Here is a 17,492-nt window from a genome sequence, read left to right as displayed (position 1 = left end):
TCAGTTCTTCTGGGCACACTTTCACAGGGTCTTTGAATGTACTGGGCAGAGAGGTTGTTCTAAACATCACGCAGAAATAATCACAGATCTTCTATGGATGTAGGGTTGTACAAATCTTTCTGCCTCTTTGTTTAATCTCAGACAGACCTCAATGATTGTTGAGATCAAGGCTCTGTGGGGGCCATATCATCACTTCCAGAACTCCTTGTTCTTCTTTACACTGAAGATAGTTTGTAATGCTGTATGTTGGGAATCATTGTCATGCTGCAAAATTTGGAGCCATTTAGACCTCTCCTTCATGGTATTGCATGATAGTTAAGTATCTGCCTGTACTTCCCAGCATTGAGGATACCAAGAAATTGCAACATTGAGGACTCCAGATGCAATGGTTGGACCCTAGATGCAATGGTTGGATCTTAGATGCAATGGTTGATCAAGGAAACAGTGCATCAGATGAACACCTTCTTCCCTTCAAATTCGGAAGACATCCATAAATGCCATCAACTTAGAACTGGCAGCAACCAGTGTGACCCAGCTACCCCAATCTGCTGCCTAGAGAAGTCTGTCTAAAGTGGTCTTATTAGAAAATTGCAGCCAAAAAGCTATACCTTTGATATGGAGACAGGGAAAAAAGGCCAAGCAATTCACCTATGCACAAAACATGAGAACCTGGGTGCAGAAAAATGTAAGCAGGTGCTGTGAACTGAACAATCAAAATGTGAAATATTTGGCTGCAATCGAAGGTAGTTTGTTGCAAAGGACCAAGGACTTGGAGAGGGGGTACAATAATGAGTATATGCAGGCAACACTGAAGCATGGTGGAGGGTTGCATTTTTTTAAATGGAGTTGGGGATTTGGTAAGAAATACTAGCAGATCCTTATCCATCATGTAATACCATCAGGGAGGCATCTAAATGACTCCAAATTGATTTTGCAGCAGGACCATAACAGCCAATGTCATTAAAAACCATCTTAAGAGTAAAGAAGAACAAAGAGTCCTGGAAGTGATGATAAGGCCCCCATAGAGCCCTGATTTTAACATCATCAAGTCAGTCATGAAGAGACAGAAGGATTTGCACAAGTGACGTCTACAGATCTGTAGTTCTCCAAGATTTTTTAAACAACCTTCCTGCTGAATTCTTTTAAAAACTGCATACAAATATACCTAGGAGAATTGATGCTTTGATGCTGGTTTCAAAGCAAATATTGGTCACACCAAATATTGATTTAGATTTCTCTTTTGTTCCTTTACTTAGCATTTTGTTAATTAATAAAAAAACTATTAACATTTCTAATTTTGAAAGTTTCTTACTATGCAGCTCCAGACCTGCCTAGGAACTTAACAAGAAGCAAATCATAAATTATCTTCCTGCTTAGACCCCCAGCAATCAACCGTGATTTATCGGACCTTAGAAATAAGTGTTCAGTTTCCCTGCAGCACCACCACATGAAAAATGAAATATTACACTGTGCCTATTCAAATCGTTGGGTTGCCAGAAAGGGCAAGTTCTCCAGAGCGAGAGCCACTCTTAGTACCGACTCTAATTAAAAGGTGAAATTCCTGAAAAGAGAAATCTCTAAGGCCGGGGTCACACTAGAGAGTTTTACGGACGTATGAGAGGCGCAAAAACTACGCATTGCACACGGACCAATGATTGTCTATGGGGCAGCTCCCATCAGCCGTATATTTCTCGGACGTATTTTACAGGCGTAGAAAATCGCAGCATGCTGCGTTTGTCAGCGTATTGCACAAAAAAATCTGCCAATGAAAGTCTATGGGGGCGAGAAAAATACGGATTACACACGGACCATCAGTGTGACTTGCGAGAAATACTCACCAATGTTCTAGAAAAGCCGGCAATTCAGTGCGGTATACAGTAAAATCACACTGACAGAATAGAATAGAATAGACCAAATAAATGTCTACACATAGTATAGGTGTATATATATATATATATATATATATATATATATATATATATATATGTATATATATATCATTGAGACACATATATATATATATATATATATTTATATTTCATACAGAAAACTCAGAAAAATTCCCACGCTAGAGTTCATATGAGTTTATACCAGCAGGGGGCGCAGCACCGCAAGTCTAGGTAGCTATGTTCCCCTGCTTTCAATTCATTCCCCAGATTTACAGACAGGAGCACAGCTGCATTAGCAAAGCTCCTGGCTGTAAAATTATTTAACCCCTTCAGATGGATTTACAGCGTGGGACGTAACTGAGCGCCGGAAAGGTATGGGATATTGTTGCTTTTTTATTTTTGTTTTACAGAACAAGAGTCTTCAGGTGGATTAAGTGTATAATAAAGATATTACAACCCCATGTGTGTATTTATTTCAATAAAATACTTTATTCTTAATGTGTGTGTGTGTATTATTAACCCTTTAATATTATTGGATTAATAATGGATAGGTGTCTCATTGACACCTCTCCATTATTAACCAGGCAAGGTGACATTAACCCTTTATTACCGCATATCCCACCGCTACACGGAGTGGGAAGAGAGAGGCAAAGTGCCAGAATAGGAGCGTCTTACAGATGTGCCTTTTCTGGGGTGGCTGGGGGCAGATGTTTTTAGCTGGGGGGGCCAATATCCATGGTCCCTCTCTAGGCTTTTAATATCTGCCCTCAGTCACTGGCTTTCCCACTCTGGCAGAGAAAATTGCCCGGGAGCCCACGCCAGTTTTTTCCTTGATTTGACCCTTTATTTTAACAGCTAGAGCACCCAAATTTTGCACACAATCTACTTCTTATTAGTGAGGAATATGCAAAAACAAAGGGATATGAAATGGTTTACTGTATGTAAACCATGTCTCATATCATGTCGGGTTTGTGAAGGAGATAGGAAAAGCCGGCAATTGAATTACTGGTTTTTATGCTATCTAGCGCTGTATGAAATATAAATATATATATATATATATATATATATGTTTCTCACTGACATATATATAGATGTATATAAACTGTATATATGTTTTCAGGAATATTTGAGCCCATGGATCCATTATATGTCCATTTTGCAAGGTTGCGAGAAAAAAACGCAGTACGGATGCCATACGGATTATTACATACGGAGGATGACATGCGTAAAATACGCAGCCAGACCCTGCCTACGGATGACATACAGATCACTGTTTTGGGATCATTTCTGCGTATTATGCCTGTAAAAAACGGACCGCATTTCCATACGCTGAGTGTGACTCCGGCCTAACTCTAAAAGGAGTAGATAAAAATGAGCTTTGTAACTTTATAAACTAAAATACCTTTTAAAAGTGTAACTCACTTTCGGATTTTTATAGTCAAAGAAAAATGTTTATGCCATCAATACCATGACTTTTTTTTACGAATTCTGTGCATATATGCATGTGGTGTAGTGTGAGTGTGTTAACCCCTTAACAACCAGAGGCATTTTTGTTTTTGCATTTTCGTTTTTTGCTCCCCTTCTTCCCAGGGCCATAACTTTTTTATTTTTTTGTAAAAATGATCATGTGAAGACTTGTTTGTTGCGGGATGAGTTGTGCTTTTGAATGGCACCATTGGTTTTTGCATATCATGTACTGGAAAATGGTAAAAAAAATTCCAAGTGCGGTGAAATTGCAAAAAAAGTGCAATCCAACAGTTGTTGGTTTTTTTTTACCATGTTCAGTAAATGCTAAAACTGACCTGCCATTATGATTCTCCAGGTCAGTACAAGTTCATAGACATCAATCACATATAGGTTTTTTTTTATTGAAGTGGTGAAAAAAAATTCCAGTTTGTTTAAAAAAAATTGTGCCATTTTCCGATATCTATAGTGTCTCCATTTTTCATAAGCTCGGGTTGGGGGAGGGCTTATTTTTTGCATGTCGCGCTGATGTTTTTAATACCATTTTGGTGTAGATACGTTCTTTTGATCGCCCGTTATTGCACTTTAATGCAATGTTGTGGTGACCAAAAAAGCGTAATTCTGACATCTTTACTTTTTTTTCTCATTGCGCAGTTTAATGACCGGGTTAATTATTTTTTTCTATTGATAGATCGGGCAATTCTGAACGCGGCTATACCGAATATATGTATATTTGATTTTTTTTTACTGTTTTATTTTGAATGGGGTGATAGGGGGGTGATTTGAACTTTTATATTTTTTTATTTTTAAAATCATTTTTTTAACTTTTTGCATGCTTCAATAGTCTCCATGGGAGACTAGAAGCTGTAGTTGTCTGATCGGCTCTGAGACATACAGGCGACGATCAGATCGCCTGTATGTAGCAGAAATGCTCACTTGCTATGAGTGCCATCCATTGTCACCGATGGATGGGTTTAGTGACGCGCTTCCGGTAAGTGCGAGTTAAATGCCACTGTCAGAGATTGACAGCGGTATTTAAGTAGTTAACAGTTGTGAGTGGAATCGCGGGCACATGTCGGCTGTATATATCAGTTTGTCATGTGCCGGAAAGGTGTGGGCTCAGTGTCGGAGCCCGCACTAAACAAGGGGAGTCCGACATTGGCGTAAGATTACTCCCGATGTCGAAAAGGAGTTAATATATTGAAATACCGCCGTCTTCTGCTGGATCCAGCGCTGTTCCGCTCCTCTTCTGAGTGATGTCACCTCCCTTAATTCTGTCCAGGACACTCTATGCTCTACGCATGAGTCGGACCTCTCTTACTCTTTTTGACCCTCAGTAGGCTTAAATTATTACAGCCACTTCCAAATTATACAGAGCACAGTGTGACCCGGAGAGTCTGTAGAAGAGCAATGATGTCATTGAGAAGAGGAACACAACGGCGCTAGATTCCGGAGAAGACGGCAGTAGGCGAGTATATTAACACACACAATACACTGCATGCAAATATACGGTACATAGATTTGGAAAAAATGAGTGCTTTTTTTTGCAGGTTACTTGCTTTTAGACACCGGTAATTGCACTTTTGGAAGAAAAATACTAAAATTAGTAGAAATTACATGAACACTGCTTGTGCAGTAGTAACACTTGAGGATCTGTGTTTTGCAGCAGAACCAACTCCTGTGATACATAGTACAGTACCTGAGGAATGGGCTTGTTCAACCATGAAGAGCATTGTTTTACATGCTGCTAATGAGAGAACTCTAGAACCTCGATTAGCTCCTCTGGATGATCAGAACTAATGCAATATATGACAACTTTATTTTTGTTCATCCGCTGGATAGTTCTCTAACCAGTTTTAGATCAGCCAAAGAGACCACACCAAAAGAGAGAAGATGAAGCCCCTTCATGTGACCATAGTTCATTAACAGTATTCCCCTATGAAGCATTTTGGTTACTTTTTTTTTACATTAAAGGGACTCTGTCACCTGAATTTGGAGTGAACAATTTTCAGCCATAGGGGTGGGGTTTTCGGGTGTTTCATTCACCCTTTCCTTACCTGCTGGCTGCAATATTGGATTGAAGTTCATTCTCTGTCCTCCATAGTACACGCCTGCGTAAGGCAAGATTGCCTTGTGCAGGCATGTACTACGGAGGACAGAGAAGGAACTTCAATCCAATATTGCAGCCAGCATGCAGCCAGCGGGTAAGGAAAGGGTGAATCAAACACCCGAAAACCCCGCCCTTATGGCTGAAAATCTTTCCCTCCAAATTCAGGTGACAGAGTCCCTTTAAAGGCATTTTCTATGAAAATGTTTCCATTTACTGTAAAACACCATTTTACAGATGTAGCTTTCCTGAAATGTACACTTGAGACATGGAGGACTGCAGTGTTTTGCATGATGTAGAAATATATTGCCTTTACAGACTCCCAGGAGGTTGCAGGATATTACCAGAACACTATCCTGCTGGATAATAGAAGACTGCAGGTCCCCATAGTGCCAGTAGCTAACAATGTGTTATCTGCTCCACCACTTCTAATCGAATCAGCATGATTATAGTCCTGCTGAATGGATGTGGATTGTGGATTTCCAGGTTATATATCCATGCTAGCAGGGACATACTGTGTCTGTACTGAGTGCAGAATTATTGGCACACTTGAGACCTGGCGTCTAAAAAGACCCAACGGCTTCTATGCTACATGAAAGTACACAAGTCCTAAAAATGATATATCCTAATTGGGATGGCCAATGAAAGGGCCAAGAGACCTAAAAGTACTCTTACGTCTTTCCTAACTTTGTAGGTTATCACCTATCCACACAGTTAAGTATAACTTTCTGATCAATGGAGTCCCATCAATCCAAAGAATTAGGCTTTGGAATTTTCCAGCAGAATACAACGGTCATAGCATATGGTCACCGCAGCTTCATTTCTTATATAGTGGACTACCGGAAAAGCCAAGTACAGTGCTGAGCTATGTCTAGCAGTCCCATAGACAGTCCTATGGCTCTGTTCTAACAGGGCATTTTACATCCCTATTCTTTGGATCGATGGGTGTCCCAGTGGTCACGGTTTTATGGAAATGAACAGCATCGTTCAGGCTCTCATAGACTTGCATTGAGAGCTTGTGACATAGCGTCTGACATCTGGCCAGTCAGAAGCTGCACTCACAAGATATCACCATTGCCTAAAGAAAAAAAAACACTACTGCAAATATGCACACCACACAAAAATAATAATAATAATAATTATAATAATAGAAAAAGTTTTATTGGCACACCATAAACAGATTAAAACACAATTAAAATAAAAAAGAAAGCATATATCACTTAGGATAAGTAATGCAATCTTCAGTGTACAACAATATACAACCGAATGCCTATGCTAAACCTATTGGCTCATGAGGTACTGATAATATCGCCCTGGGTACGAGAAAAGATGGCACCGTTGGACCGGGGTGGCACTGAAAAACAGTGTAGGCACCGGAGAGTGAGTATATGACCGAAAACAGAGGGTATGCATTTAAAGTGCCTCTCCAGCGCTGAAAAACAAAATTGCTGGAGTAGTTCTTTAAAATGAAAGAACTGAGATGCAATTAAAATGTAGACATTCAGGTCTAATTAAATTGATTGAACACAAATATCATGTTTAGGAATTGCAATAATTTTTCTACAAATCCTCTTAATTTCTGGGGCTCAAAAGTAATTGGACAAATTAACTTTACCATAAATAAAATGTCAATTTCTAAAGCCGGGGTCACACTAGAGAGTTTTTTTGATATTTGAGAGGTGCAAAAACAAAGCATTGCACATGGACCAACGATTCTCTATGGGGCAGCTCCTATGTGAAGTATATTTCGCATTTTACGGGCTGAGATAATCGCAGCATGCTGCGTTTGTCAGCGTATTGCGCAAAAAATCCGCCAATGAAAGTCTATGGGGGTGAGAAAAATACAGATTACACACGGACCATCAGTGTGACTTGCGAGAAATACATACCGGTGTTCTATAGAAAAGCCGGCAATTCAGTGCAGTGTACAGTAAAATCACACTGACAGAATAGAATAGAATAGATAAAATAAATGTCTACATATAGTATAGGTAAAAATATATATATATATGTTATTGAGACACACATACACACATATATATATATATATATTTATATTTCATACAGCGCCAGATAGCCCTCTAGCGTGGGAAAATATTCAGAAAAATTCAGACGCTAGAGTTCATATGAGTTTATGCCAGCAGGGGGCGCATCACCGCAAGTCTACGATGCTACGTTCCCCTGCATTCCATTCATTCCCCAGTTTTTACAACCAGGAGCAACAGCTGCATTAGCAGGCTCCCGATTGTAAATTTATTTAACCCCTTCAGATGGATTTACAGCGTGGGACATGGCTGGTCGCCGGAAAGGTATGTCATATAGTTTCTTTTTTTTTTTTTTTTACAGAACGATGGTCTTCAGGTGGATTAAGCGTACCATAAAGATTTTAAAACCCCATGTGTGTATTTATTTCATTAAAATACTTTATTCATAATGTGTGTGTGTATTATTAACCCTTTACTACTACTGGATTAATAATGGATAGGTGTCTTATTGACATCTCTCCATTATTAACCAGGCTTAATGTCATCTTTCATTAGCAAGGTGACATTAACCCTTTATTGCCCCATATCCCACCACTACAGGGGAGGCTAACAGAGAGGCTAAGTGCCAGAATAGGAGCATCTTACAGATGTGCCTTTTCTGGGGTGGCTGGGGGCAGATGTTTTTAGCCCGGGGGGCTAATAACCATGGTCCCTCTCTAAGCTATTAATATCTGCCCTTAGTCACTGGCTTTCCCACTCTGGCGGAGAAAATTGCGCGGGAGCCCATGCCAGTTTTTCCCGTGATTTAACCCTTTATTTTAACACTTAGAGTCATCACCAAATTTTGCACACAGACACTTCTAACATTAGTAGTGAGGAATATGTAAAAAAAATGTATGTAAACCATGTCTCATATCCTGTTGGGTTTGATAAGGAGATAGCAAAAGCCGACAATTGAATTACCGGCTTTTAAGCTATCTAGCGCTCTATGAAATATAAATAAATATATATATATGTGTGACACTCACTGACATATATATATAAAATATATATATATACATATATATATATATATGACTGTATATATGTTTGCACGAATATTTGAGCCCATGGATCCATTCCATGTCCATTTTGCAAGCCGGCGAGAAAATCTCGCCGTACGGATGCCATATGGATGACACACGGATAATTTTTAGAGAAAAAATTGCATCCTCGCATTGAATACGGATCACTGTTCAGGAACTTTTCTGCGTATTACGCCTGTAAAAAACGGACCGTATTTCCCTACACTAATTGTGACGCCGGCCTAATACTTTGTAGAGAATCCTTTGCAGGCAATAATTGAATGAAATTCGGAAGCATGGACATCACTCAACACTGGGTTTCCTCTTTTGAGATGCTTTGGCAGGCCTCAGTTTATGCTTGTTTGTGGGTGTTTCTGTCTTAAGCTTTGTCTTAATCATGTGAAATGCTGCTTAATGGGGTTGAGATCTGGTGATTGACTAGGTCATTGCAGAATATTCAACTGTATCTTGAATATGTTTTGATAAGCATCTAAAAGTAAAAAAATGATGTCAGCGTCCAAACATTTTTGGACCTAGCTATTTTTATGCAGATTAAGATAGAAGTTGAATTCTTTACAGTACATAAATTATATGCAGACAGCTAGAAAAGATTAAACCATTATCATAGGTAGCAAACAATGTTTACCGCCTATCATATATATATGACATAATGATATAAATGTTTATATCTGGCAAAGGAAGCCTTCAGCCGCAAATCTCATAAGCATTTATACACTATGATAACAACTGAATGATAATGTGATTTCCAGAACAATAGACAATCCTAGCCGTATGTGCATTAGCGTCCTCGAAACCTCAGGAACTCAGTGTTCGGCTATTAGGAAATATACCTGCATTCATAAGATATTCATTGCGATGTGAAAAATTCTGGAGGAAACATGTATATCTAGCAGTCACTATCCTCAAAGTTTTTCAAAGCCATAGAACAATTGTCTACGGCCTGTGATGACCTTTTCTCCAGCCCAGAATTCCCAGAGACCGAAGTGCTCTTGTCTGCAGTCGTTTTGATGGCTGATGGCCCTGTAATTTTTTATTCCCCTGCACTACACTCACTACAGGACCATGCAATGCATGCAATGGAAGATTACTTCTGTGGGCAGAGTTACCTCACAATGCGCTATTGTTCCACAGAAGAAAATAGTAGCAGCGCCTCCAGTGATATGTAAGCCCCACCCCAGTGTCTCCAGTGATGTCTATTCCCCATCTCAGCGTCTCCAGTGATGTGTATGCCTCAGCCCAGTGTCTCCAGTTATGGCCGGTGTCACACTTGCAACTGCAATGCGAGAAACTCGCACAAGTCTCTTGCCTCAATACCTGGCATTACCGCCAGCACTCGGGACCGGAGTGTGCTGCTGCATGTATTGAGGTGAGAGACTCGCGTGAATTTCTCGCATTGCAGTTGCAAGTATGACACCGGCCTATGTGTATGCCTCAGCCCAGCATCTATAGTGATGTAAATGCCTCAACTCAGTATCTCCAGTGATGTCTATGCCCCAGCCCAGCATCTTCTATTATGTGTATGCCACAGCCCCTCATTTCCTGTCATGTGTATGCCTCAGCCCCGTGTCTCCTGTCATGTGTATTCTTCAGCCCTGGTGTCTCCTGTCATTTATATTCCCCAGCTCTGGTGTCCCCTGTGTGATGTATATACAGCAGTCTCAGTGTTTCCTGTATGATGTATATACAGCAGTCTCAGTGTTTCCTGTATGATGTATATACAGCAGTCTCAGAGTTTCCTGTATGATGTATATATAGCAGTCTCAGTGTTTTCTGTATGATGTATATACAGCAGTCTTGGAGAATTTCCCACTGTCAGGACACATGCAGAGTAACGTATATCTTTGTTCGGTATGACTTACTGCTGCAAATGCTTTATAAAACATATTATCGCAAAGAGTCACCTGCGCTCCAGACTGATATAAACCTGGAAAAGCAGTTACAAGTAGCAACATCATCCATGCTACCTAGCATCACAGCCGCACCAAAGAGAAGCAGCTCCAGCCATCACGTTAGGGGTGAGTTAATGAAATGTTTGGCCAAATACAGAGGGGTAATTTTCATGTTGATAATTTTGTACAGCCTCCGAAGGATGGTATGAATATCAAAATGGCCCTTGGCAGAAAATAGGTTCCTCACTCCTGTCATAGAACAAGACTCAGATTCAGAGTGGAACTTTTGACATATGCAAAACATCTTTTATACTTTATAAATATTTATTGTGATTATTTTTACGTTTTTTTTTTTAAATATTGTATATACTGTATGGATAAGCACAAGAAATGTATCTGCTTAAAGTGACCCTCTGCTCTATGGATGAAATTAAGGTAATTGGGAATAGGGTCCTATAATTCGTACATTTTAGTTCACTATGCTACTGATCCACTGTTTTTTCCCCTAACATTGCCACCACATTTCTTCGGCTGTCCGATGTCCAGTGTGCATCAGAAGTCTGATCCTCTCATTGTTCTCGGAATGGCTGCTATCAATTTGATGTATTACCTGCCTAGAAGAGATTATATGAGCTGTTTCATACACCTACCCTGTTTATATGGATCCATAATATTGATCCCCATAGATTATTATGAGCCACTCCCAATTGTACACATTTGAAGGTTTCCTTTAATAACTTCCATATAAATGTCAGAAAATGAAATTGTGGAATGTAGCATCCCATGCTGTTTTATAGAGGTATTCCCCCGAAATGCATTTCTTAGAGGCACCATATGACAGCACATATAGTACTTATGGTTCTGGGCAGTCTGCTTTATGCACGGGAGCTAGGTCTGCCAGAATTGGCTGGAGGCCCCTTCTCCTTGAAAATACTATATACACAAATCATATACTTTGATCCCACTAGCTAAGGGATACAATCTAATAATTAATGAAAGCAGCATCTAGAAATGAAAAAGCATGTTGTTCTATAGAAAATACACTCTGCCTCAATTGAATGAAAAAAAGAGCTGACAGTCTGATTTTTTACAGTCATCCTAGTCTAGGCGTAGACCACTTTTCTCATACTATCCTGGTGTTTTTCTGAGTGCAGTATTTTTTTTGTGAAAAAAAGTTGAAAAAAAGAAGTAGCAAAATGGCATTGTTTTTCTAAAAAAAAAAACCCTTCAATATGTTTTGCCAGTTGTCAAATGTTTTCATAGAAATATTGTTCGTGCTTCTCTGTAGAGCTTCTGAAAAAGCAATTAATCAGGGAAAGAAAAACAAGGTAGACATTTAATTCATTTTTAAACAGAGTTGAGTCTAGAGTTCAGCCATTGGGCAAGAGCATATACAGTATTTCTTCGCTTTCCAAAACTATATCATGGCTTAGCAATATTAAGGTGAGAATTGAAATAGACAAATTAAATATCAAATAAAAAAACAAATAATTGAAAGGTGTGTGTGCTCTTAAAGGGAATCTGTCACTAGGTTTTTGCTACCCCATCTAATAGCAGCATAATGTAGGGGCAGCGGTTCTGATTCCAGAGATGCATCGGTTACTGGGCTGCTTGCTGTAGTTTCTATAAAATCACTGTTTTATCTTCTCCAGATGTGCAGTTCTCTGAATGCGGAGCTCTGTATTACCCCACCTTCATCACTGATTGTACACTGTGCATAGGCAGAAATTTGACAAAGAAAGCTGCAAATCAGTGGTGGGGAGGGGGTGGGGTTATATAGAGCTCACGAATATGGAGGACTACATGGCAGCAAATTTACTAGTCTTCTAGCCTACATGCGCTGGGGGATTCATAAATCTGCAGTCTCACAGAGTGACTGCAGACTTATCGATTTGGACCAGACAACCCTTTTAACGTCTTTTTTTTGTAGGCAGCTGCTATCTCAGTAATATATGATAATTTTGCAAGCTAAGGCTTAATCTATTTAATTTGCATTCAACGCCAGTTGTAAAGGGACAAAGATAAAGCATATAAAAATTACAGTAATTAAATAGAGTTGTTCCGTTTCTCGAATACCAGTTTGATAGTTTTATACAATTTGTTAAATCAAATAGGAATAATTATTGGCAGCCATTCATATCAGTTGGAAAGATTACATATATACAAGACAAAACTACAAGACTACGATATATATGTCTTACACAGTACCTACTTTGTGTAGTTTGTTCAGGACCGAAAGCACTCCTGCCTTTTCGGTAACTTTTCAGAATAAGCTGTCCTGGGTGTGTCCATGAGGAATAACACTATTTCTGGCCATTGTGTGACTTGTGTACTGCAGTTTTACATGTTTTCTCTTCTGCTGGCTCTATCTCTAATTTTTCAGTTTTGTCTTAGCAACTGGGTGGAGACTGATGTCTCTCATACACGGCACACATAGATATGAAGGATGCCTGCTCTTCTGTCTCTATGCAGAACATGTTTAGAAATACAGGCGCATGAAAAACATTGTATGGCAATACTGAGCTGTGTAGATGTGAATCCATCACTGGTCTGACATATAACATTTACTAGAAAGCGACATCATGATATGAGTGTCTCTACTGCTTCTTTCTTTCTGTCTGCTCCTACTATCCCCTCCCTTTTTTGAAAAGACTTGAATAGGCAACGATAATCTGATGACTCTGTGAACTGGCAATCGTTCTTGTCTCGAGTTAAAAGGAATCTGTCATATTAAAAAAGCTATTAACCTGCAGATATGAGGTTAATCTGCAGGTTAATAGTGTTCTAAAGCTGCAGGGCCACAACACTTAAAGCACAGCTACCAGGAAGAAATTAACTTAATTCCTCCTGTCAGTCTCTGACTTTCAGTCATGGAGGTGTGGCCTGTGGGGCTTCAGTCACTGCTCAGTACACATTGTGTGGCAGATGTAATCATGCCCCAGCACTGACTCACAGTCGGCGATGTACTGATGCACTGCTGAGCCAGCTGTTAGTCTGTGCCAGGGCATGCTTACAGCTCACTATGTACTGAGTGGTGACTGAAGCCGCACAAGCTGTGATCTGTGACTAAAATCTGGAGACTGCCAGAACAGATAAAGGGCATTTCCACCTGGTAATCAGGCTTACAGTGTGGATCTGCAGGTTAATAGCATTTTTTTTACGTGACAGGTTCCCTTTGAAAGTTGTATTTTTGAGTAAATGATCTGTTCAGGAGGCTGGGAAGTAGGTGGCTCATAAGGAGAGAAAGAAGGATATTTCTCTCACACAATATATTAGAATAGTTTATTATGGTTACTTGCACCATTGTTTTATGCAAAGTTTGGCGAAACAACAGTGACCATTAAATGCATTAACAATAGATTTATAGTATCATGGCTGATAACCATCATGACTGCATTGGATATAGTCTACAATATGACATGGCTAGTTCTCATCAACTTCAAAAATGTTCCATCATACGTCAGATTTTGATGTATCATTTAACATCTTCCTGCAAGGAATATTCCAGCACAAGATTGATATTGTTGAGTTGGGTGAAATATTTTTATTTAAAAAAAAAAAAAAGAAAATAACACTAAGCTTTCACATTCCATCTACATTTGTCATCACATTCAGCTATTTTTCAACATTTGCAGAGACAGTAGAAATTGCAAAAGATGTAAACTGGCAAAAATATTGACAAAAAAAAAAAGAAATGTACCGTAAATGTCATAGAAAATAGTACAAATTGTTGTGAGTAATTACATATAGAGCAGAGCAGAATTTCACATGCAGACTATAGGAGCACATTAGGCCATGTAACTGTCCGAAACGTCATATTGTCTGTACAGTGAATTAACCTGCACTGATAAAACACTCTCACGTTCTTTGCATCTACGTTGGAGTGCTGAATTTAGTTTTATATTATATGAGGACATTCGCTACTCAATGTGACAGCAGGTCACATCCAAATACTACTGATACCCCTAAGAGCCAGGTAGAGAGCTGTAATAGGATCCCTTTTTAACCTCCTATTAAAACAGCAGAACCCGAACCTCCCACAATTCTATTGAAATAATCTAGAACAGGTGTTATCGTCATTAGCGTCCCATTGTGATCATAATTATTCTTTTTTAGGACTGTGACTGTTCCAGATTTTGCAGCTTTAGTTCAGCAATCAGAAATACTTGAAGTAATATATAAAAATAGGAAGTTCACAGTATTGGTGTTGACTATAAATGAGAGTATCAGGAAAAATTCTAATTCACCCGTTCGGCAGATTTTCTTGGAAATTTGATCTGCAGAGAAGTTTTCTCTGCTAATTTAATGTCCCTTTCTAAGCTCTGAGATTTTTCCCGAACCCTAGAGCATAACAAACAGATCATGTAAAAAATAAAAAAAATCCTTATTCTTATCTCACTGCTCTGTGGCCCCACCATTCCTGATCGTCCTCCGTCCATTCCTTGGGACATCTTCTGATCCTCCTGCCATGCTAGCACTGAAATCCCTGGCCCTCAAACACTGAGCTTGGACTTCCGGCTCTGATAATGCCCGGGAAGGTTCTACACAATTGCATGGAAGCTCAATACATCATGACATGCGCCTTAACCTTGTGCATGCACGTGCAGAACCATCCCGTACTTCATCACAGCTGAAAGTCCCAGCTCTGAGAGAGGCTGGGTGATTTAAGCATGAGCAGCAGGGATCACGAGATGCAACACGGTGACAGTGAAGAGCGGAGGGGCCGGAGAGGTGACTGATAAGGTATGCAACTATTTTTTATTTGTTTTTCCTTTTGGATGGTCCTTTATGGCTCAGAAAAATGTCAGTCAGCAGCCACTATTTTTTAAAAGAATCTCTATTGTTGGCCTAAACAATAGTCATTGGCAAAAAGGTCTCTGAGGCCTCCTAAAAATAATAAAATGAATAGCATAAAACCTTTGCTGTAAAGTATGAGGGCAACACAAAATACATCAGGACAGAAATGGCTTTTGTGTGGACCATCTCTCCATAGAGAGGTCAGAAGATCATGGAGTCTTATTGGCAATGCTCCATTTGAAACTCCATGGGAGCTAATATGCATGTTTTTCCCATGGAGTATTGCCAATAGCACTTCATACACAGCTGGGCTTTTAAAAGAGAGCAAGAGCCTCCCTCCCACCCCCAAAGCTGTATAATGGGAATTTAGCCAAGTAAATCCTTTTCTACACTGATGTTTGACAGTTCTCTGTAGATGGGTGCCTGCCTGATATGGCTTACTTTCTTAACCGTCTTTACAAGGCTTGTTAGAGAGTAGGATATTGACTTACAGGGTACAGTAGGTCTTCTTTCTAGAATGTATTCATTTACAGAGTAAAAATATAAATTCTAAAATTATATTTTTCCTCCTTATTTTTTATTCAAATGCCTGCCGCTATTTCTGGGTTTCTGGTAAGTAGGTCACCCAAGAACCTTTTTTTTAACTTGATTTTGCTTTTGTCTCTTTAGAACCACCTCACCGCCTTTGCCGAAATCACATGATGTTGAAATAGATGCCTACTCTCTGCACTGGACCTCCTCCCTCTTCACAGTTCACTCATCTCAACCGAGACATATTTGAAAAGAGCAGGAAGTACAAGCTACAGTATCTGGTCTATTTAATGATTTTTACAGTCTCAACAATATTGTCCGCATCTGAAGGTTGTTTTGTAATTCTAACTTGTTTTCCTTACTTTTTCAGAAAACCATTGAAGGCGTGTTAGAAATGTGAGCTAGTCAGTATGTCAGAATCCCACAATTCTTGGTCCTTAGAGCTTTCTAATCAATCATGTACAGTACCCTACCTTAGGTCACGTCTTCAGTTTGGGACTTTCTAACAAACCACCTTTAAAATCAAAAAGTTTGTTCAAGCTAATATAGCATGACCTATCTCCCATTTAGTAATAATTCAGTATGTACAGAAGAAAAATAAAGGAACTTATTTATGTTTTGTGCTACAATACTGTTTGCACATGGTATTTTGCTATATATTTCACATATGATTTATACCTTACGTTATATCAAGACTGGTGCTTATGTTTTGAAGGGAAAAATGCAAATTTTTACTGTAATAATTAATGTATCATAATTAAAAATTTATTTATTTGGAAACTTGTCTGGTGTGGATCAAAGGAAAGTCTTTTTTCATCTCTTCACTGGCTGTGCTTCCATGGATCTGAAGAAGAAAACGTTAGTAAGAAAAGGGTGATCAAAAATAAAAAATAAAATGCCAAAATATAAACTTAGCATAAACTCATGATATATGTAAGTGGAATAGGACAAGTGAGGATTATCAACATCTATCAAGACATACCAATACTCAAATTAATTTGTATTTTCTTTCTCTGTCTGCTACATAGATTGCAGGATTTATATACTTTTAGTTTTGTAATAATATTATTATAATTATTATTATTATTATACATTTTTATAGCGCCATTTATTCCATGGCGCTTTACATGTGAAATACGGGGCAAATATAGACAAATACATTAAACATGAGCAAAAAACAAGGCACACGGGTACATAAGGAGGGAGGACCCTGCCCGCGAGGGCTCACAGTCTGCAGGGGATGGGTGAGGATACACTAGGAGAGGGTAGAGCTGGTTGTGCGGCGGTTCAATATATATATTTAACATTCAATGAGAGATGAGTTAATATATCCGAGTGGAATTGTATTCTACTTCAGGTTTCCATTTTGCTGAACCATAAAGTGTCATCAAAACCTTAAACAATATACATACTTATACTCACCTTACCACTCATCTCTCCAGACCCCACTGTTCACCACCACCCATCCGATAATTGGCGCATCTTCTTATCACCTCCACTGAGCAATAAAGCAACCTCTTCATATTAGGCAAGGACATCCGGCTCTGATAAAGCCCAGGACGTTTCCGTGCGTGAGAGTGCACTGTTACTGTGCTCGTAATAACATTATGACCTTATGCATACTTGTGCAGAAACATTTCTGGACAAATCAAAGTTGGAAGTCCCAGTCTAATATGAAGAAGCATGAGGTTTTAGTGTTTGAGGACGGCAATGTGAAGATGTGCCAAGGGCCGGACTGGGGACAG

General features: G+C 39.2%; 2 protein-coding genes across 3 annotated transcripts in view; one reads left to right on the top strand and one right to left on the bottom strand.

Annotated features, from left to right (window-relative positions):
- Positions 1-16,531, top strand: part of PLPPR5 (phospholipid phosphatase related 5) — a 321,333-nt gene extending 304,802 nt beyond the window's left edge. The window contains exon 6 of the mRNA XM_077277317.1: positions 15,886-16,531. Coding sequence (XP_077133432.1) covers positions 15,886-15,918 — 33 coding nt within the window. The 3' untranslated portion in view covers positions 15,919-16,531. The remainder of the gene's footprint in view (positions 1-15,885) is intronic.
- The window catches only part of LOC143788003 (uncharacterized), a 37,739-nt gene continuing 36,734 nt past the window's right edge, over positions 16,488-17,492 (bottom strand). Inside the window, exon 4 of one of the 2 annotated variants that reach the window (XM_077277315.1) lies at positions 16,488-16,591. In XM_077277315.1, coding sequence (XP_077133430.1) covers positions 16,569-16,591 — 23 coding nt within the window. In that variant the 3' untranslated portion in view covers positions 16,488-16,568. The remainder of the gene's footprint in view (positions 16,592-17,492) is intronic. The other variant, XM_077277316.1, reaches the window with a different exon arrangement.

This window comes from Ranitomeya variabilis, chromosome 8, assembly GCF_051348905.1.
Source record: "Ranitomeya variabilis isolate aRanVar5 chromosome 8, aRanVar5.hap1, whole genome shotgun sequence".
Taxonomy (NCBI): domain Eukaryota; kingdom Metazoa; phylum Chordata; class Amphibia; order Anura; family Dendrobatidae; genus Ranitomeya; species Ranitomeya variabilis.
The sequence above is the reverse complement of the archived record's forward strand: the minus strand, read 5'-3'. Positions and strand labels throughout refer to the sequence as shown.